This window comes from Mastomys coucha, unplaced genomic scaffold, assembly GCF_008632895.1.
Source record: "Mastomys coucha isolate ucsf_1 unplaced genomic scaffold, UCSF_Mcou_1 pScaffold5, whole genome shotgun sequence".
In the NCBI taxonomy this organism is placed as follows: Eukaryota; Metazoa; Chordata; class Mammalia; order Rodentia; family Muridae; genus Mastomys; species Mastomys coucha.
Window position 1 is genome coordinate 100,019,886 of NW_022196911.1, and position 18,891 is coordinate 100,038,776.

The 18,891-nt window shown below is 42.5% G+C and overlaps 1 protein-coding gene across 1 annotated transcript in view; it reads right to left on the minus strand.

Annotated features, from left to right (window-relative positions):
• The window catches only part of Nsf (N-ethylmaleimide sensitive factor, vesicle fusing ATPase), a 139,905-nt gene that overhangs the window by 93,845 nt on the left and 27,169 nt on the right, over positions 1-18,891 (minus strand). Inside the window, exons 4-8 of the mRNA XM_031354552.1 lie at positions 17,207-17,246; positions 8,211-8,377; positions 4,635-4,742; positions 4,151-4,226; positions 1,437-1,592 (exon numbers count right to left, since the gene is read on the minus strand). Coding sequence (XP_031210412.1) covers positions 1,437-1,592; positions 4,151-4,226; positions 4,635-4,742; positions 8,211-8,377; positions 17,207-17,246 — 547 coding nt within the window. The remainder of the gene's footprint in view (positions 1-1,436; positions 1,593-4,150; positions 4,227-4,634; positions 4,743-8,210; positions 8,378-17,206; positions 17,247-18,891) is intronic.

Below are 18,891 nucleotides of genomic sequence, written 5' to 3' on the forward strand. Positions count from 1 at the left end.
GTTCATTTCTTCTAAAACACATCAAAGACAGATCAAATCCCGGGCAAACAACAAACCTGCTTGCTTTAGTTTCTGCTGGGAGGTGGCACAGCGTCAGCAGCACAGCATCTCCTGGAGCAGCCGCTCTCATGCAGGTTGGCTGGACCCCACAACACTCAAAGTCATAGAATCCTTCCCCTCTCCCGGACCTCAGCCCAGAACCCGGCACAAATCCTCCGCAAGAACACCGTGCAACACTCAACATTTAGAATCAGCCCACTGACTCCATTTTTACCTAAAATATATTTAAATAATATTTCCCAGTCTTGATCAAAACACCTTAAGAATTTACTGTACCTCAAAACACATTTCTTCCACCTTCCCAAATTAGAGCCTTTTTTTTTTTTTAAGGGATTTGGCCTTTGTATCTTCCAGATAAGAAGTATGTCACTGCCATTTCAAGGTGTATAAAACTCAGGTGATGAGGGTCTCTGTCATTTTGTCTTAATCCAATTCTAAACTCGACCTTTACCCAGCGAACAGGTGTGTGCTGTGCTTGTAATTTACCAGAGTGAGCAACCCGGCGGAAAAGAGACCGACACAGCCAGCTAACGCAACCAGCGCTTAGTGCCTGGAAAGCAGCCCTTGTCCACTATGATGAATATACTCTTATCTCCCGGTAGCAATTTAAAGAGAAAGAGTGGAGGAGAAGGGGGCAGTACATTTGTATTCCTCCAGCTTTTTGGATCCTGTTTTCACACTCAGTCTGCAAGAAGCTATTATAAATTCCTTTTTCAGATACTCTGCGGCTCAAACTCCAGTCCAACCAATGGTACGGATTTGAAAACAGTCCTGACAGTATTTCCACTGGGCAAAGAAAATCACTTCACACAGATAAATTAAATAAACCGTCAAGAGAAAAGTGACAAATGAAGAGAATGAGTATTTCTTCACGTGCAGTATGGAGACTCCCATATGTCTCCCACATTTGCCTCTGGGGATCAGTCTTATCTAATTAAAAACCTTGCCAAGTATCCATTTGCAAGGTGAAGAAGTGCAGATCTGGACCATAAGGCAGCACAATACAACATGGCACCCAGCATTCGTGCAATGTCCTCGGCCGGATGGACAGTGACGGTTTGTCAGGTAAACCTGACCCATGGTGGGTCTTCAGAATGAGGCACCATTTCTAAAGTACCCACAGAAAATCAATGGAACCTAAGCAAATACGATGGAGCAACTGTAAGTACCGTTTCTATTATTTCTCCCTTAAGAATAAATACTTTAAGTTTCTCGTGAAACTTAATGGGTTTTTTTTGGGGGGGGGGTTGTTTTTTTAAGAAGTTAAAATTAGAAATACTTGGGTGGATTTGAAAAGGCATTTCAAGACTACCGAGAAGAGCTTCTCATCATCCATATGCTTCCTTTAAGCGCTCAAGGCTTGGTCAGGAACTCACCCATTTGTTCCACGATCTCCGGAGGGAACACCCGAGAAGCGAACGCTCGTCGGAAAATGTCTGAAAACTCCTTATCCAGACCGCCGATCCCCATTTTCTCAAAGTTCCAGTCGGGATTGATGATCGACTGGCGATTTTCCTTGGTTTTAGCTTTACCTGTGTCAAACAAATAAAATCAAATTTGTGAGAAAACCACCATGGGTAAGTATAAAAAGGACAGATGCCCCTGGACTTCAAGTGAACTGACACACACAGCTACTACGTAAAGGTGGACGGCACACTCTTGGAGGATTGTCTAGTGAGAGGGTAAGACCAGCCTCCCTATCTTGTCTGGTCTTCATTCATGGTCAGTAATAAACTTCTACACTGATGCTCACTAGGCTACCTGCAATCAGTCCACAGACCTCCCTTTCATTAATCCAACCAAACCACCTATAATCCAACCAAATTAACTTAGTTGTTGAGAGGAAATACCATGTGTGCATCTGATATAAACTCCGCTAGCTCCAGAAGTGTCGCTGACAGCAAGCGCTGGCTCACAGCTCCTAGTAAGTGTGTGTGAGATACAAGCGTTTACCTAGACCTCGGCCTATGAAGATAAGTGGAATGAATCTGACGGCTTGTCACATGGAGACAAGAAACATTATGAAGACTTTAACGCCTGAAAAAGTTAAGACTTACAAATTCTTTCACGATACAAATTGTTTAATTTAAATGTCACACTGCCACCTAAAGTAACTTCAGAGAACCACGCCTGTCTGGACACAAAGAACAAGATACCTTCTAGTAGGCTCTAAACAAAAAAGGGGGAAATATGGGCCTCACAAAGCCAGAGAAGAAAACACCACACTAAAAAATAAAAATAAATAAATAAATAAAAATTCAGGTAATAATTTTCTGGTTAGAATTTTGTAGACTAAAGCTTTCCTTCAGAAGGAGATCAAAAATATTTTGCTTATACTCTACTGCCCTCTTGTGGTCAAATTTACTGTGAATCAAATTACTGTACAAATTCATTTTCCATCTGAAATCACATCTTCACGAAAGTTACTTGAAAACACATACACTGTGCAAAAGTTATAGAACTGTCTTGGGAGAAGGTATTTTAACAAAAGGTGTACAAAAGTAAAATATAAGAAAATCACATCATAAATATCCTGTGTCAGTAATAGGACATTATGATATGGCCTACATAAAAATGATATTTTGGGGGCATTAAAATCATATTGTAGAGATATATTTAAGATGCTTGAAACATCTTAACCAACAAAAAAATTAGGGGTTACTGGTATGGCCCGGTGAGTTAAGGCTCTTGTGGACTGACAGCCTGAGTTTGATCCCCGCCACTCACACAGTGTAACTAATTTGAAAGTTGTCCTCTGACCTCCACACGTGTACCATGCCACACATGCTCAGATACACACACACACACACACCACACACACTAACTAACTATATAAGGTAATTTATAAATAATATACACATGAGGTTTTTTTTAGTGTTTGCCCATAGGCATGTGGCATGTGCCTTTGGTCCTAGCATGTTAGACAGAGCATTGAGAATTGAGGTCTACAAACTCAAAGCAAGTCTGGGCTGGCGAGATGGCTCAGCAGTTAAGATCACATTCTGCTCTTGCGGAGGACCTTAGCGGGACTCCCCGCACTTACGCTGGGAGGCGTATAACCACCACTTCCAGGGGATCTGACACAGTCCCTCTGTGTACACAATACACATACTCACACAATGAAAAATAAAACAGTATTTTGCTAAAAAGATAAGAGAGAAATAGCAACAGAGACTGGTAAATTACTGACTAAGAAACAAACAAAACAAAACAAAACAACAACAACAACAAAAAAAAAAACAAAAAACAAACAAAAATAACCACCCTCAAACTACAATTAAACAAAGCTAAGTAACTTTGGACAAGGCTGTGTAGCCAATGAAAAACTTCTCTATTATATTGGGATGGATAGACATGAACATAAATTTGAGTTAGTAAGTCATTATTTATATGAGCTGCTATTCTTAGAGATTAAACTGCACCATTTTAAATATATCAAAGTACGGCTAGTAAACAAGGTCCAATCTGTTGGAAAGATCGCACACTTGTCACCTGATCACTAAAGAACAGTGATGGACAATTCTGCATTTAGCACAGCAATTAGCTGGGGGTGCTGACCAGTGCTGAAGGTCACAAGACTCGCACAGAGAAGCTACGTGTAGGGTGGGATGACCGTGAATGAGACCCCGGCAGAGACAAAGGGCATAATGGAAAACCTGGTGCAATCCAGGCTAAGACAGTAGTTTGAACAGCAGCAAAGGATCCATGGGAATTTGTCTGGGTAACTGCACTGTATGATGTTCACACCAGGGGAAGCTGGCAACAGCTACTGGGATTCTGTGAGCCACACATACAAATCTTTGTGAGCCTAAAATTATCTTAGAATTTCAAACCAAGAGATGTCATTGTTTCTTTTTAATTGTTTTAAGTATGGCTATGAGCAAAGGAAATTAAAATGTGTTTCACATTGTTACAGCTGGACTGGGCACTCCAGCTGAAGGCTTTAGACCTTGTATCAGTGCATCCGACAGTATAAGCCTTAGGGAAGGGTCTCCCTTCTCTGCCATCTGAAAACCATTGTACACAAATCACGTGTAATATCAGAGATATTGCCACTTCATTTGAAATTTTCTAAAACTGTAAATCTTACCAATAAGATTGAGTGACGAATTTTCTGCTTTTTCAAATGCAACTTGACTGTTTCCAACAACCAGGCCAACTTCAATCTGTACAAAAGATGATAATTAGTGCACTACAGGTGTTTCAAAGCAAGGCTAGACTTGAGGAGGAAATGAAGTCTTTCGGTGCAAAGCAAACATTGCAAGCAGTCATCTGAGTTATGTTTGCTTTTCTCAAAGCTACCTTCCACAGCTCCTACATGGTAATGCCTGCGTCTTCAGTCAATCTCTGACATACACTAGACGCTGGTATTCAGCTAGCACAGATTAGCACATCGGTGGTTAGGTATGCTTTAATTCCTATTTCAGTAGCAATACTGGCTACAGCAAGAGTGAGGAGCTCAGAGGGAGAACACACCGGACAGAAAGCCACACCAGGCGAATAGTCGGAAACGTATCAGCCTGTGCAAGTCACGTCAAAAAGATTACCTAACAAAGACTAGGAAAAAGGCTTACCTTCTGCCTTTTGCCTGACGCAGGCTCTCCCTTCAGGATGCTGGGATCCATGGCTTCAATGTCCTTCACTAGTAATCCAAAGAGCTTATCATTGAAGCTAAACACAAGCTGTGGAGAGAAGAAAGGGGAGGAAGGTTAGCCCGAGGCACAATGGCTTCCAGCTACATCACCAATGTTTTCCCAAGGTGAAAAGGCAGTTTTCTTTTGAATGTCCTTCTCGGGTCAACCCCACAGTCATACCATCATCACAGCCCCAGTGACAGGAAAGGGAAACGTGCATTAGTGTGACAGAAGGTGACTTAATCAATACTCACAAACACTTTGGGAAACTACTAGTAAGAAAACCGAGATCCAGCAGGGCAGTGATGGTGCGGACCTTGAATCCCAGCACTCGGGAGGCAGAGGCAGGAGGATCTCTGCAAGCTAAACGCTAGCCTGGTCTATAGAGCAGACAGTCAGGGTTACACAGAGAGACCTAGTCTCAAATAGACAAAAACAGCTGAGATCCAGAAACAGACTAAGCACTGAGGTTCAGACACAGTAAATGACAGTGCCGGGTCAGCCCTTCCTACAAATGACACAAGCACAGAGAGCCTTGTGAACCCAATAGTCCATTTAAAAGTACCTGCAGAGTGCCTTCTATGAGGCTCTATGTGTTGAGATGTCACAGTAAATACTGGCTCTGCCATACAGCTGCTGCCAAGAATGGTCACTTGGTTGGGTCAGGTAGGTTATCTTCTATATAAATATTCTCAAGTATTTCTCTCACGGTCTTATGGATATCTACATCTTATTGGGTCTTTAATTATCACAAACATCAAAGAGTTACAATTAAGTACCAAAGCTAAAGTCAAATGGTAAAACTCACAAGCTGAATACAAATAGGCTCAAAACTTTCAGGAATCCAGAAGGAATACAGCACAGCCAAGAGAACACAAACAGAAATAAAAACCCCAACATCAACCCAGCAGCAATGGACAGTAGTCAACAAATGTAGTTGGTGGGCATCTAGGAGCCTTCTGGACTACCTAAGGCAAACGGCAGCTTGAGCACAGCATCCGGCTCCTTCCACCTAAGAGCACGGGGCTTGCTTTCCTGCTGCTCCAACTAGAAAGTTCTGCAGCACCAGGAACAGTGTCTTCTCTGTCCCCTGCTGATGTGCCATGCCAAAAATAGTGACTAGGATAGGCTTCATGCTATTCAATATTTATTTACTCTTATCTAAGTCCCCAGCTGTGCGTCCAAGGGCATAGGATTTATCTTCTCTGGACCTAAACTTCTTCATCTGGGGGGAAGTCAGACAGGAAAATCTCTAAGGTTCCTTTAAATTCTAATGCTGTCTTCATATTTAATTTTTTTTCCTTCTTTTTAAAAAAAAATGATTTATTTATTTTATTTGTATGAGTACACTGTCGTTGTCTTCAGATACATCAGAAGAGGGCATCAGACCCCATTACAGATGGTTGTGAGCCACCATGTGGTTACTGGGAATTGAACTCAGGACCTCTGGAAGAGCAGTCAGTGCTCTTGACCACTGAGCCATCTCTCTAGCCTCCCTCCTTCTGTATTTAATTTGCTTTTTAATTGTTTTGCTTTTTTTGGTTTGTTTCTTTCTTTCTTTTTGAGACAGGGTCTCACTATGTGGACCAGGCTAGCCTGGAACTCACAGAGATCCGTTTGCCTTTGCTTCTGCCTCCCAGTGCTGGGATTAAAGTGTGCGCTGCCACACTCTGCTAACTGCTAGGCTTTCTTTAAAAACACACTGTATTTTGTTCCTGTACACCAGTAGTTCAGGCTCTGCCTGCAAACGTTTAATATCATAATATATTAATACTTTAGGCTGCTATCCTTCCAGATTTATCAGGAAAGTTGAATAGTGATGCTCCATCCACTCCTATGGCTCTTGCCGTCCACTGCCGCTCTTCCTCCCTCCCAGCTTTCCTCCGGGCTTCAGGGCAGGATAGACACAACCTTAGCCATGGCGGTGCGGGGCGCGCGGCAACACCAGACGCCACGCTCCCAGGATCCTGCTATGTACTTTTAAACTTTTGAGGACCCAAAGAGCTTAGATGGAATACATCTACTGAGATTTACCATTTTAGAGATTAGAAGGCAAAAAATTAAATGTTTCTACTTAAAAATAAAATCACTTTCTAAGACAAAAAAACTGCATTGGTAAAAAAGGGGGTGGTAGCCCATTTTTGCAAATAGCTTTACTGGGGACAGCCAGATGCTGACATCTGCTCTGGCAGTCAGGGTGCCTATACAGACAATGTATGGCTTCATACTTTCTTTTTAACTCTTTTGAGACAAGGTCTGGTGTAACCCTGGTTGATCTCAGCCTTCCTTTGTAACTGAGGATGGACAACCTTGAACTGATCGTCCTGCCTCTACTGCCCCGGTGCTGGGATTATAGACCATTCCTGGTTTTCTTTGGTGCTAGGGCTAGTGGCAGAGCCTGGGCTTCATGCATGCTGGGAGGCACTCTACCAGCTAAGCATACTTTATGTTTAATAGAATGTTTTTCCTAGGATATTAATCATCTGATAGAAACTGAAGTGTAAAAAGAAGCAGTGCTGGTGAACACTGGCTGGTGAGCGTTTCCAGTGACACTAAGCTTCAGAGACTCTATGATGGCCTTGATGTTATATATACTTAATTTTCTTAAAAATCTCTAGAAGACCACCTCCCCACCAAAAGTTGAGACCTACTATGTGTGTGTATGCCCACGTGTATACAGGTGTGCATGCAACATGTGTGTAGAAGCCAGCCAGAGATGAACCTCAAGTATTGTTCCTCCATTGCTTTCCACACTATTCCCCCAGGCCCCCTGTTTTTGAGCGAGGGTTTCTCACTGAACCCGGAGCTCACCAGTTTGGGCTATACCAGCTGGCCAGGGGCCTCAAGGGCTCCTGTCTCTGCCTTCCGGTAGTAGAACTACAAGCACGAACATCCCACCACTCCTGGCTTTTTGCCTGGGTGCTGGGTGTCAAACTCGGTCTTCATGCTTGCTCAGGCGGCACTTTACTGACTTCTGAGCTATTGCCCGAGCCACAGGTTCTGCTTTTCTACAAAAACATACTAGTGACATAGGAAGACTTCCCAGAAACAAATCTCATGTCCCACCATGAGAAAAAACAAACCATTTTACACTATGTATCTCTACCATGTTCCCACATTTGCAGGGAGAAAAATCTGCTGTGACACTATAGGACATCTTAACACAATTTCAAAAACTTTTTGAAAAATGTTCATGTACATGTGTATGTGTGCCACGTGCAGCTACCCTTGGAGGCCGGCCAGAAGAGAGCTCTGGATCTGAAGCTGGAGGTACCGGCAGTTGTGAGTTGCCCCATGTGAGTGCAGACGAGCAGCCAGCAATCTTAACTGCTAAGCCATCTCTCTGGCCTCCTAAGGCTGTGTGAAAGGCTTTTGTAAAGACTCCTACAGGTTCAGCAAACTCACTCCTTCAATTTGTGTAGAACTTTTCCTATGAAAAGCTCCCTCTCTTAGCTCTTCCAAAGCAGTGTCCTGGACATCAGCGTTTGGTTGCCTACAGAGGGGAGGAGTGCTCACCTGCTGTCCCACCGAGAAGGCCTGGTTGTTGAACTGCTGGATGAACTCGGCTGCCATCTTGTCGGTGTCGTAAGGGTTGGAGTCGATGTTCTTTTTCTGCAGGAAGTCGATCTCGATGGTCATTGTGCCAATGCACTGCTTGGCTTTGTCAAACGAATAGAAGGCAACTAGGAGGAGTCACAGAGACACCAAGACTTACGTTTCTAGTTACAAAGAATTCAGTATGAGGCAATAGAGCAATACTTGACCAAAACTGAGCTCTGTGTGGGCTTCCCTGGAGCAACACGTAAGCATAAACTTAAAAAAAATTAATAGTCAGAGATTTACTTACTTACTTGTGTTAAGGAGAAAATATTAAATGATATTCTTCCTCATCTTTGACCCCCTCATCTCGGTCCATGGTAATGAAAACAAAAAAATCACACCCCTCTTCACGGTGCCTGCACCCCGTCCTCATGATTTAACAGAGGACAAGATGACAACATGGGCGGCCTCAGTGGTTTTGACACAGTATGTGGTTACCAAAGACGATTTTGAATAATCTAAGAATTTACTACCATGAGAGAAGTGGGCAGATTCCTTCCCCTAAGAAGGCCAGTAAGAGGAAGTAAAAAGCAGGGTAGGGGCACCTGAGAAACAGTGTTTCCAGGGGTTAGAGCAAGCTCTAACTTATGCTTCTTTGTAACACTGCAAGTGTGTTTACTGAGCACCCACTGTATCCAGGAGCTGTAGCCATTGACTACAACACACAAGACAAGCATATATAAAGCACTGAGTAAGAAAATTCCTACTTAAGCCTTGGGAAGAGTTTTAAACTAGCTTTTTAGGCTATAATATCATAACCTTAAATATTAAAATACTACACATAATTTTATATTATATAATAACTATTCAGCCCCCAATGATTAGCTGTACAATACAAAGTTTATATATCATATTGATAGAAATGGGTATTAAAAGAAAATTTCTCAATGATACATAATTGTATAGATGCATTTTCAGGGGGGAAAAAGGGCTGATTTTTAAAAATCAGCTTGTACGTGTTAATAAAGGCTGGTTTCTAAAGAAACTTTCAAAGCAAAACATGTCACACTGGAACCTACAATCCTGGGAGCACCAGGAGGAGTGAAAAAGCACCCAGGAAAGCAAAGGGCACTTTTACATTTGACTTTCCCTAACAGGGCAACTTGATCATGCCCAGCAGGTAGGAGCCCACCTGCCCTGACGCAGGGCTAATGTATATATGCACTTGTGTCTCGTGATGAGCCCACCTGCCCTGAAGCAGGGCTAATGTATATATGCACTTGTGTCTCGTGATTAGCACCTAACAACAGAGTTACATGCCACTGAGCTGACTCAGCTGTGCCTTGTCCAAGTCTGCAGGGTCCCAGACTCTGGGGCTGCTACATACCATAGGCTAGTCATGCTCATTCTAATCTATTAGTGCTAAGTATGCTTGGTAGAGTAATTATACAAGTTAATGAGTTAAAATATGAAATTTTGATATTCTACAATTGTGGAAAACACTCTAAAGGAAGAGTTTCTTCTTAAAAATGAAAAAAAAATCAGCTAAGCATGAACAAAAAATTAGAAAGTTTATGGATAAAATCCACTAAAATCCAAAAGACGGACTGGGGAGATAGCTTAGTGATTAGGAGCACTTGTTGCTCTTCTAAAAGGACCTAGGTTCAATTCCCAGAACCCACATGGTGGTTCACAACCATGAGACTCCAGTTCCAGAGGCTCTGATAGCCTCTTCCAGCTTCCATGAGCACCAGGCACACAGACATACATGCAAGCAGAACACCCATACACATAAAATGAATAAAAAACAAGAGTAACTTTTTAAAATCTAAAAGGTATTTCAACATGTTCTCACATGTTTTAAAAGTTATAAGGTCTCCTATAGAGCTCATGACTGAAATTTATAAACTATTGACATATAGTACTCTAGACCACTGACCAAACCCCCAAGAAAAGGTCTTTAACCATCCTTGCAATTGACTAGCTTCCAGTCCCTAAATACATGGTGTTTCTATAGTACTCATAAGATGGGTGATAAAGGTGCTGGAAAGGGGGCTAAGCTATCTGCTTTTCCAGAGGACTCCAGTTCAAGTCCCTACCCCATATTGGGTCATTCACAACTATCTGTAACCCAGCTCCAGGGGATCCAATGCTTCTCCACTGGCACCTTCTCTTACACGTACACACCCACACACATACTCAAAGCTAAACATAAGACGGTCTTTAGGACTCTCCCTCCAGAAGACAGAGTGCAAAGAATGAAAGAGCCAGAGGATATAGAGGGACACGGCAGAAGAACATCTGGGCTAGCAGGATGGCTTAGTGGGGCTAGCGGGTGGTCACTGCTAGGTCTCACAACCTGAGCTCAATCTCTACAGCCAAATCGATGTTAACACATCCATCCGTTATCCACATAAGGGCTGGGTAAGATTGAACCTATCAGCTTTTCATCATGGAAGAGGGAAGGGTACACGGGGCCACGCCCCTTCCTGGAGGGACTATGGACAGTTGATATCTGGGGAAAGAGTGTCATTCTCTTCAGTGGTATAGCCATGGATAAATTGCCCATGCTCCTTCAGTAAATACCTTCCCACCCATACTCATTCAAACAGGCCTAAATAAACTCAGGGCACACGCGCACTCGCACACGCACATACACATATACACACAAGACATAAAAGCAGAAGAGCTGCTGGGGAACTGTGAGGGGGGGGCATGAGAGAACAACAGGAGGGCAAGCATGACTAAAATTTATTATACACATGTATAAAATCGTCAAAGAAGAAAACCAAACTCTTTAAGATTTATTTTCTCACGTGTGTGTGTGTGTGTGTGTGTGTGTGTGTGTGTGCGTGCGCGCACACGCGTACATGCCCTCAGAGGCCGGTGGTATCAGATTCCCCAGAGTTGGGGTCCGAGGCAGTGGTTAGTGGCCAGAAGTGTGTTCTGGGAACCAAACTCAGGTCCTCTGCAAGAGCAATAAAAGCTCTTGAGTGCTGAGCCATCGCTCCAGCTTCAAAAAGTAATTCTTAAAAACATACAAAATACGGATTTTGAAAATTCACTTTGGACAAGGGGTATGGTCCATTCACAAATTACACTGGTCAAATAAAAACTGAAACAAAAAAGCCACTGTGTGGCTTTCAAATGACTCATGATTATTAATGTCTGAGATTTCAGCGGTTTATAAAGATGTTCTCTTCAGCGGAATTCTTAGTCTGTACCAACAGTTCCTTCTGGAACCTAAATAAATCATTCAATCTCTCTGTGCTTTCAACTGTGTCATGTGCGTCATCAAGAAGACTGGATTAGGTAGGTAAGTCTCGGTGATCAGGAAAACTCCAAGCTCCTCTACACTTACTTCACAGATTATAGCCACTTGATTTGGGCACAAAGACTTCCTGCAATTCTTTGAGTAAGTCTGCTTGTGTAAATCACATTTTTATACTTTTCGTTTGGCATCTTAAATGGGGCAAAGGCATTTTAAATATTTCAAAAACAAAATAACAGAGACCCAGTCAGGGCTAGAAGATATACTAAAGATGAAAGAATAATTCAAGTTAGAGCCTGAAGTCTTAGAATATTTTCCTGCCTCCTACCCTGATAGTCTGCCCTCTTGTCATGTTGCCTAGCAACTGTAGGACATAGTTAAAAGCTTAGTAACTTTTATGAATAAGAGAGATTGCTTTCCATGTAGTAAAATGCTTCTAATTTGAAACATTGAGAAAATGAATGGATCAGTAATTCCATTACAGGTATCTGTCCCAGACACTCTTGAACATTTGTCTAAAGAGAAATCTATAGGGAGACCCACTAACTAGAGCATCATCTGCAATGGTCGAGCACTGAAAAACACTGATTAGTAAAGGAACGAAGAACAAAATCCAGTAAACTCACAACATGGAAAACTGCATAGCAATTTTATTAAAATAAAAACTTGATCTAATTTAGTAAAGATAGCTAAAATAGTCAATGAGAAATAGACTTCATAAGGCTTTGTACGTTAGGATACTATTCTGTGGATTAAAGAATCCGAGGCAGTAAAACACACGTGTGTTATACATACATATGTGCACTGCCTTCAATTTGACAGCACTAGTGAGTAAATTAAAATAGCATGACTAAACTGTCGTTATTAAGTGCATTTTAGTTTAAGGTCATGCTCCTAAATAGCAAACCAAGCTGCTACGATGTCCGGCACTGTGGTCAGCACCATGGACAGTGTCCCAAGAGGTCAGAACCATGGCCAGTCCCAAAATGGCTGAAGGTTCCACACAAGAGCAAAGCGAGTGTTAAATTTTTAAAATATTATTTTGTAGTAGTAGTATTACTACTTCAGGTGACTTTTACAAAGGTTGGAGAGATGGCTCTGCCAATAGCTCCACAGAGTGCACAGATTTACACGCAGACAAAACATTCATATACATAAAATATATTTTAAGTGAGTTTTACAGGTAAAAACTAAGTTATAAACAACATTTTTGGATATGCTTAGGCCTTTCAAACATAGGGGAGGCAGAAAACATGGCAAGGAAGGTGAATTTAAGTCCAATAAAGTATGACACTGTTAGACAGAAAGAAGACACACTAGGGGGTCCTCCCAGAAGACACACTGAAATGACCCTTTACCTATAAAGTGTCACAGACAGGACTTCCACTCCAGAGTTTTGAAATACCATTTCTCCAAAGCACAACTGCATCACACCGACACCAATGAGCAGCCAGGCCCCAATGTATCCTTCAGACATCTGCTGCTCCTGCCTTAGCCCAGCCTACTCACGTCACTTACAGTTTGAGACATAAAGTCCCCTTGATTCACCTCTCTAAAGATCTGACTCTAGACAAGAAAGCCATTTCTAGTAGAAGAAAACTGGTTTTGTAACATATGGTCAGCCATAAGATACATTTTTTAACCCATGAAGGTTTGCAGTACACTGTCTTGGTTACGTTTTTGTTCCTATAATAAGACACCGTGGCCAAGATAACTTAGAGAAGAAAACATTTAATTTGGAGGCTCGCAGTTCCAGAGGATTAGAGTCCATGACCATCATGACCAGCAGGAGAGCAGGTATGGCCCCGGACAGGACCAAGGTTTACACTCTGGTCCATAAACATGAGGCAGAGAGATAGGTAACTGGAGTAGCATGGACTTCTGAAACCACAAGGCTAGCCCTAAGTGGCACACCTTCTCTAACAAGGCCACACCTTTTAGTCAGTCCTTCCCAAACAGTTCCACCAGCTGGGGACCAAGCACTGGAACAGATGAACCTGTGGGGGGGCATTGGCAACCAAACCACCACATACACCTTTTCAAACAGAAAACAGCTATATTAAAAGTTAAAATTAAGGGCTGGAGAGACAGCCAAGAAATTAGGAACATAACCCGGGTTCAGTTCCTAACATCTAGACAGGGCAGCTTACAACTGCTTGGAATTCCAGTTCCAGGGGATCTAATGCTGTGGCCTCTGGAGGCACTAACATACAGGTAGATGAACATAAAATCACAAAGTCATGCAGGGACACTCTCTCTCTCTCTCTCTCTCTCTCTCTCTCTCTCTCTCTCACACACACACACACACACACACACACCCACATTCTCTCTCTTACACACACACACACACACACACACACACAAAATAAATCTTTTAAAAGTTAGATTTAAAGACACTCTTGCCCTTCTATTTAAACAAATGAATGTAAAGAAATTAGAAACTTGTCCTACATTCAAACGCATTGCCTCATTAAATATTTCACAAGGTAGCTGATTTCGTCTCTGCAAACAGGGAACCCTGGCCCCTCACGCTGACCTACTTCGCATTGGCACTAACTCTTCCACTTCCCCAGCTCTATGCTATGCTTCAGGTGAGATAGCTAAGGGAATCACTTATGTCAGTGTTTCCTAAAATGTGACTGAGAAGAACGGCTTAAAGGTGGCTGTTAAAAACACAGTCACATGAATCAGATTCCCCCAAAAGCCTGCGAAACTGTTTCTAAAGATAGACCATCCAGGTAACCCTTTTAGGCTCATCTGGAAAGCTCTAACTGTGCATCCCTCTCTATCAAGTGCCCTCGTCTAAACCAAGGGCCTCCATTCTCATTCTGGCTTTTCTCAGCCCTCTTATTTGCTTCCACAATGAACAAAGGGCCAACTGAAGGTAAGCTCAGTGCTGGCCTTCCCTCCAACTCAGGGGGAAAAGAGTAAATTGGCGTGTTTCTGGGCAAACACTCCCACTGGGATTCTCTTCTAGTCCTTTGCTGTTACTTTTCTGAGAGAGGTGAACAATGTGCTGGCACTTTATACCAACTTCTCTCAAATATTATCTCCTTTGATCCAGTTTAAAGCTACTACATCTGAAAATGTCTTCAAAGTCACTGGGCTGAGAGATAACGGTGGCTCTGTGATAGCAACGAGGACAACCACACAGTCCCCGGCAGTGGTACCAGATCACCATGAAAACGGGAAGTAGAAAAGGAAGGTGGGAGGGATGAACACAGACAAAGCCTAGGCAAAATCACCTCCCAAAGGTAAAATAGCATCAAGCAACAGTAAAGCAAGGATTTGGAATTCAGACAGGTGTGGTGGTGCACGACTTTAATCCCGGCACTCAGAAGACAAACAAAAGAAGAGCTCTGAGTTTGAGGCCAGCCTGGTCTACACAGTGAATTCCATCCAGCTAGAGCTGTACAGTGAGACTATCTCAAGATAAGAGAAACAAACAAACAGACTGTGGCAATCTATAACTCCAGGTACAGACAAGTGGCTTGGAAATAAGACTAGAGGTAGCAACATCAATCTTTTTCCTTTTTTAATAAATGTTCTGGTTGTGAGCTTAGCCTTTAACAGCCCATACATTTTTCCAATCCAACTGTTTAATATACATGGAGGTATTGCCTTTATGTATGGCCAGGCATCAGTGAATGCAGAGGCTTTGGGGGACAGAAGAGGGTATCAGATACCCCGGAACTGGGATTACAGAGGTATTGGGAACAAAACCTGAGTCCTGTGGAAGAGCAGCCAATGCTCTTATCCACTGAGCTGTGTCTCAGGCCCAAGATCAATTATGTTTAAAGAATCAGATAAATAAAGTACTCTGAGAAGTGTGGCAGCCGAGAAAAAAAAAGGCAGTTAGGAAAGATCATATGAAAACGACAGAACCAGGCCATGCCAACCCACCTCTCTACTTCCTGTTCTATTTCAAATTATCTACAGTGAAGATTGAACTTCTCTATAGTAACTGAAAAGAATGCTCCTAGACCAACAATCTTATCTACAAAACCATGAGAAAGATACTTGCTTGCAAAGTCACTATAAAATAACATATAACAAAATGTTTCAACATTACAATTGTGAAATGTCTTCCCCAAATATCCATGAAATAGAAAACAAAACACAGACACACAAAGCACACATCACAATTTAAGTTATCTATCCTTAGACAAATCTTTTGTTGTTGTTGATTTGGGTGTGTATGCATGTGTGCCACAATTATTTGTGTCTGGGCACAGTGTTATGTCTGGGGGTACATGGACATGCACATACATGCAGAGACCGTCTTTCTTTGATTTCTACCTTATATAATTGAGGCAGAGTCTTGCTATAGCAGGAGCTACTGATTCTGCTGACCAGAATACCCTAGCCGGCTTGATCTAGGGATACTATCTGCCTCCCAAATGCTGGGATCGTAAGTAGGCTACTGTACCCACCAGACATTTATGTGGATGCTGGGGATCTGAACTCCTGGTCTCCTGCATTCATGAGCACTAACTAAACCGTCTTTCCACCCTGTAGTTTGGGTTTTTCTTGTTTGTTTTTTATGATCTGGGGATCCAATCTAGGGTTGTGTATTTATGCATGTTAGGTGGGCCATTAGTTTTTGTCAACTTGACATAAACTAGAGTAATCTGGGAAGAGGGTATCTCAACTGAGGAAATGCCTCCATTAGACTGGTCTGTAAGCAAATCAGTGGGGGTATTTTCTTGATTAATGATTGATGTGAAAGGGTCCAGCCCACTCGGGGCAGTGCCACCACTGCAGCTGGTCCTGGGTTGTATGAGACAACAAGCTTAGCGAGCCATGGAGAACACCCTTCTACGCAGCCTTCCTCCATGGCCTCTGCTCTGTTTCCTGCCCTGCTTGACCTTCTTTGGCCTTGGCTCCCATCAGGGCACGTAAGCCAAATGAACCCTGTCCTCCTCACATTGCTTTTGGCCATGATCTTTATCAGAGCAATAGAGAGCAAAGCAATACACGAGGTGGACTCAGTGGGCTATATCCTGGCCCCCCTCAAGACTACACAAGAGTATTAAACTCAGAACTACATACAAGACGGGCAATGAGTTTAGCAAACTCCTCAAGAGAGAAGATGTTCAGATGAATTTATTAAGATTCTGTGAATGGGGCTGGAGAGATGGCTCAGTGGGTAAGAGCACTGACTGCTCTTCCAGAGGTCCTGAGTTCAATTCCCAGCAACTACATGGTGGCTCACAACCATCTATAATGAGATCTGATGCCCTTTTCTGGTGCGTCTGAAGACAGCTACAGTGTACTTACATATAATAAATAAATAAATATTAAAAATAAAAGATTCTGTGAATGAAGAAAGAAAAACTACAATTTTTTTTTTTAAAGATAAAAATGAAATCATCAGGGGACATGGAGATGGCTCAGCTAGTGAAGCGCTTACTGCGTAAGTGCATAAGTATGAGGATCTGAATCCCAGCTCCAGCAGCCAGGTTAAAGATGTGATAAAGCACAGTGACTCTAGGACACACTTTACTGGAAAAGGAGGAAAGGCTGAAGAAAGGCTGCACAGCACACAGTGCCTCTCTGTTCGCACAGCTGTCACTGGGACTCTGAAGGGAAGAATATTTAAGGCCCAATAATCGATAACTATAGAGATCTCAATAACTGAGAATACAGAAAACCAGCTTTATGTAGCTACCAAAAAAAAAAAAAAAACCAAAAAACCTACCTTCTATGTCCTGCCCAATAGAAAGTCCAGCCCATTTTCGCTATAAATGAGAGGAAAAAAAAGGACAATTAAAATCAAGTCAATCAAAATCAGAAATTAAAAATAAAAGATGAATAGCTACGAACTTCAGAAAGACTTTGTAAAATCAAGGCACAGTATGTTGTTATGTGCTGAACTGTGACCCCCCACACCCACCCACACCCAAATTGCCAGTTTTTAGCTCCCAGGGTGTGTGACTCTAACTGCATTTATAGTCAGGGTATTTGCAGACTGCATTAGGATAAGCCCTGAGCCAACATGACTGGAGACACAAGGAGAATGCCATGTGATGACCGCAGTAGGACTGCCAACACCCCGCTGGCTGCTCATGGCATGCCTCCTGGAGCCTCAGAGGCAGCTAGCTCTGTGCTACCTTTGCGAGCTTCCAGCTTTCAGAACTAGGAGAGAATAGTATTTTTCAATTTTTATCCATTCTTGTTTTCTTTTTATTATAGCTTAAAATTTCTATTATTTTAAGCTAACCAAAGTGTGGTTCCCTTTTTACAGATGACCTGGAAATGAATGTAGATTACATCTTATAGAGAATATACAAAGCTTGACTATGTAGCCCAGGCTAGCCTTATAACCTGAGATCTTTCTGCCTCCTCTCTTAGGATTAGCATGTGCCACCCACCGAATGTCACCGTGCCCAGTATGCCCTTCTAGCAAAGCTAGCCACAGCGTGCAAAGTTTTATACAACGTAATACAACTCAGTCTTCACTACGGCAGATGCTTCTGTATTAACGCTCACCGCTGCAGTTAGTTCTGTGTGATTTGCTATAATACCACAAAAACAAATTAAATGCAAGATATTAAACAAAAACTAGTCAGATGATCCACACTGAAACTTCAGCTGGGACTTAAACCATGAACTGGTCAGGGTTACCCTGTGCAATCTGCCCAAAGGGTTTTCGGGTGATTGGAGCCAGTCATCTATCCTAACTACACTGGCAGGAGACAGGAAGAGAACGCATTGGGGTAAGAATTCGGGGCTACCTTGTCAGATTTAAAATCAGTTATTACTGATAGCGCTCCACAGAATTCTGGGAAAAACAACTTCTGGCTGAGCTCATGTGACCACAGTGGGTTCTAGGGCGGGTGGTTAAAAGGTGCTACACCATGAGCATGTGCAATGAGTGTTCCCTTTCCAATTTCTTTCCCAGGGGTCACACTTCTTCCTCTGCCCCACATCCCCTGAAAGATCCTCTATAAAAGCCACCCTCTCTCTGGCCAAGATGACACTTAGCAGCATGCCAGTCAGCCTAGACTTTGGGATGGCTAGACTTAGCGGTTACACGAAGGTTCTGCACTTTACCTGCAGAGACTGTCTTTGGATGATAGTACTGGGATCCAGTGTTTGTCTGGAGAACTGAATCAGTTACCACAGTCCACGATGCTTGGAGTGCATCTTGGGAGGATTCTGATTTTTAGTTTTGAGACAGGGTCACAATTTGTAGCCCTAGCTAGCCTGGAGCTCTGTTCAAAGCTGGCAAACCCAGTGATAGCCCAAACTTTTTATTAAACTATATTAACTAAACTATTAAACTAAACTAATTAATCAGTTCATTTATTTTTTTGAGACAGGATTGGGGGTCTCATAAAACCCAAATTTCGGGGTTTTTTTATTTTTTTTTATTTTTTTTTT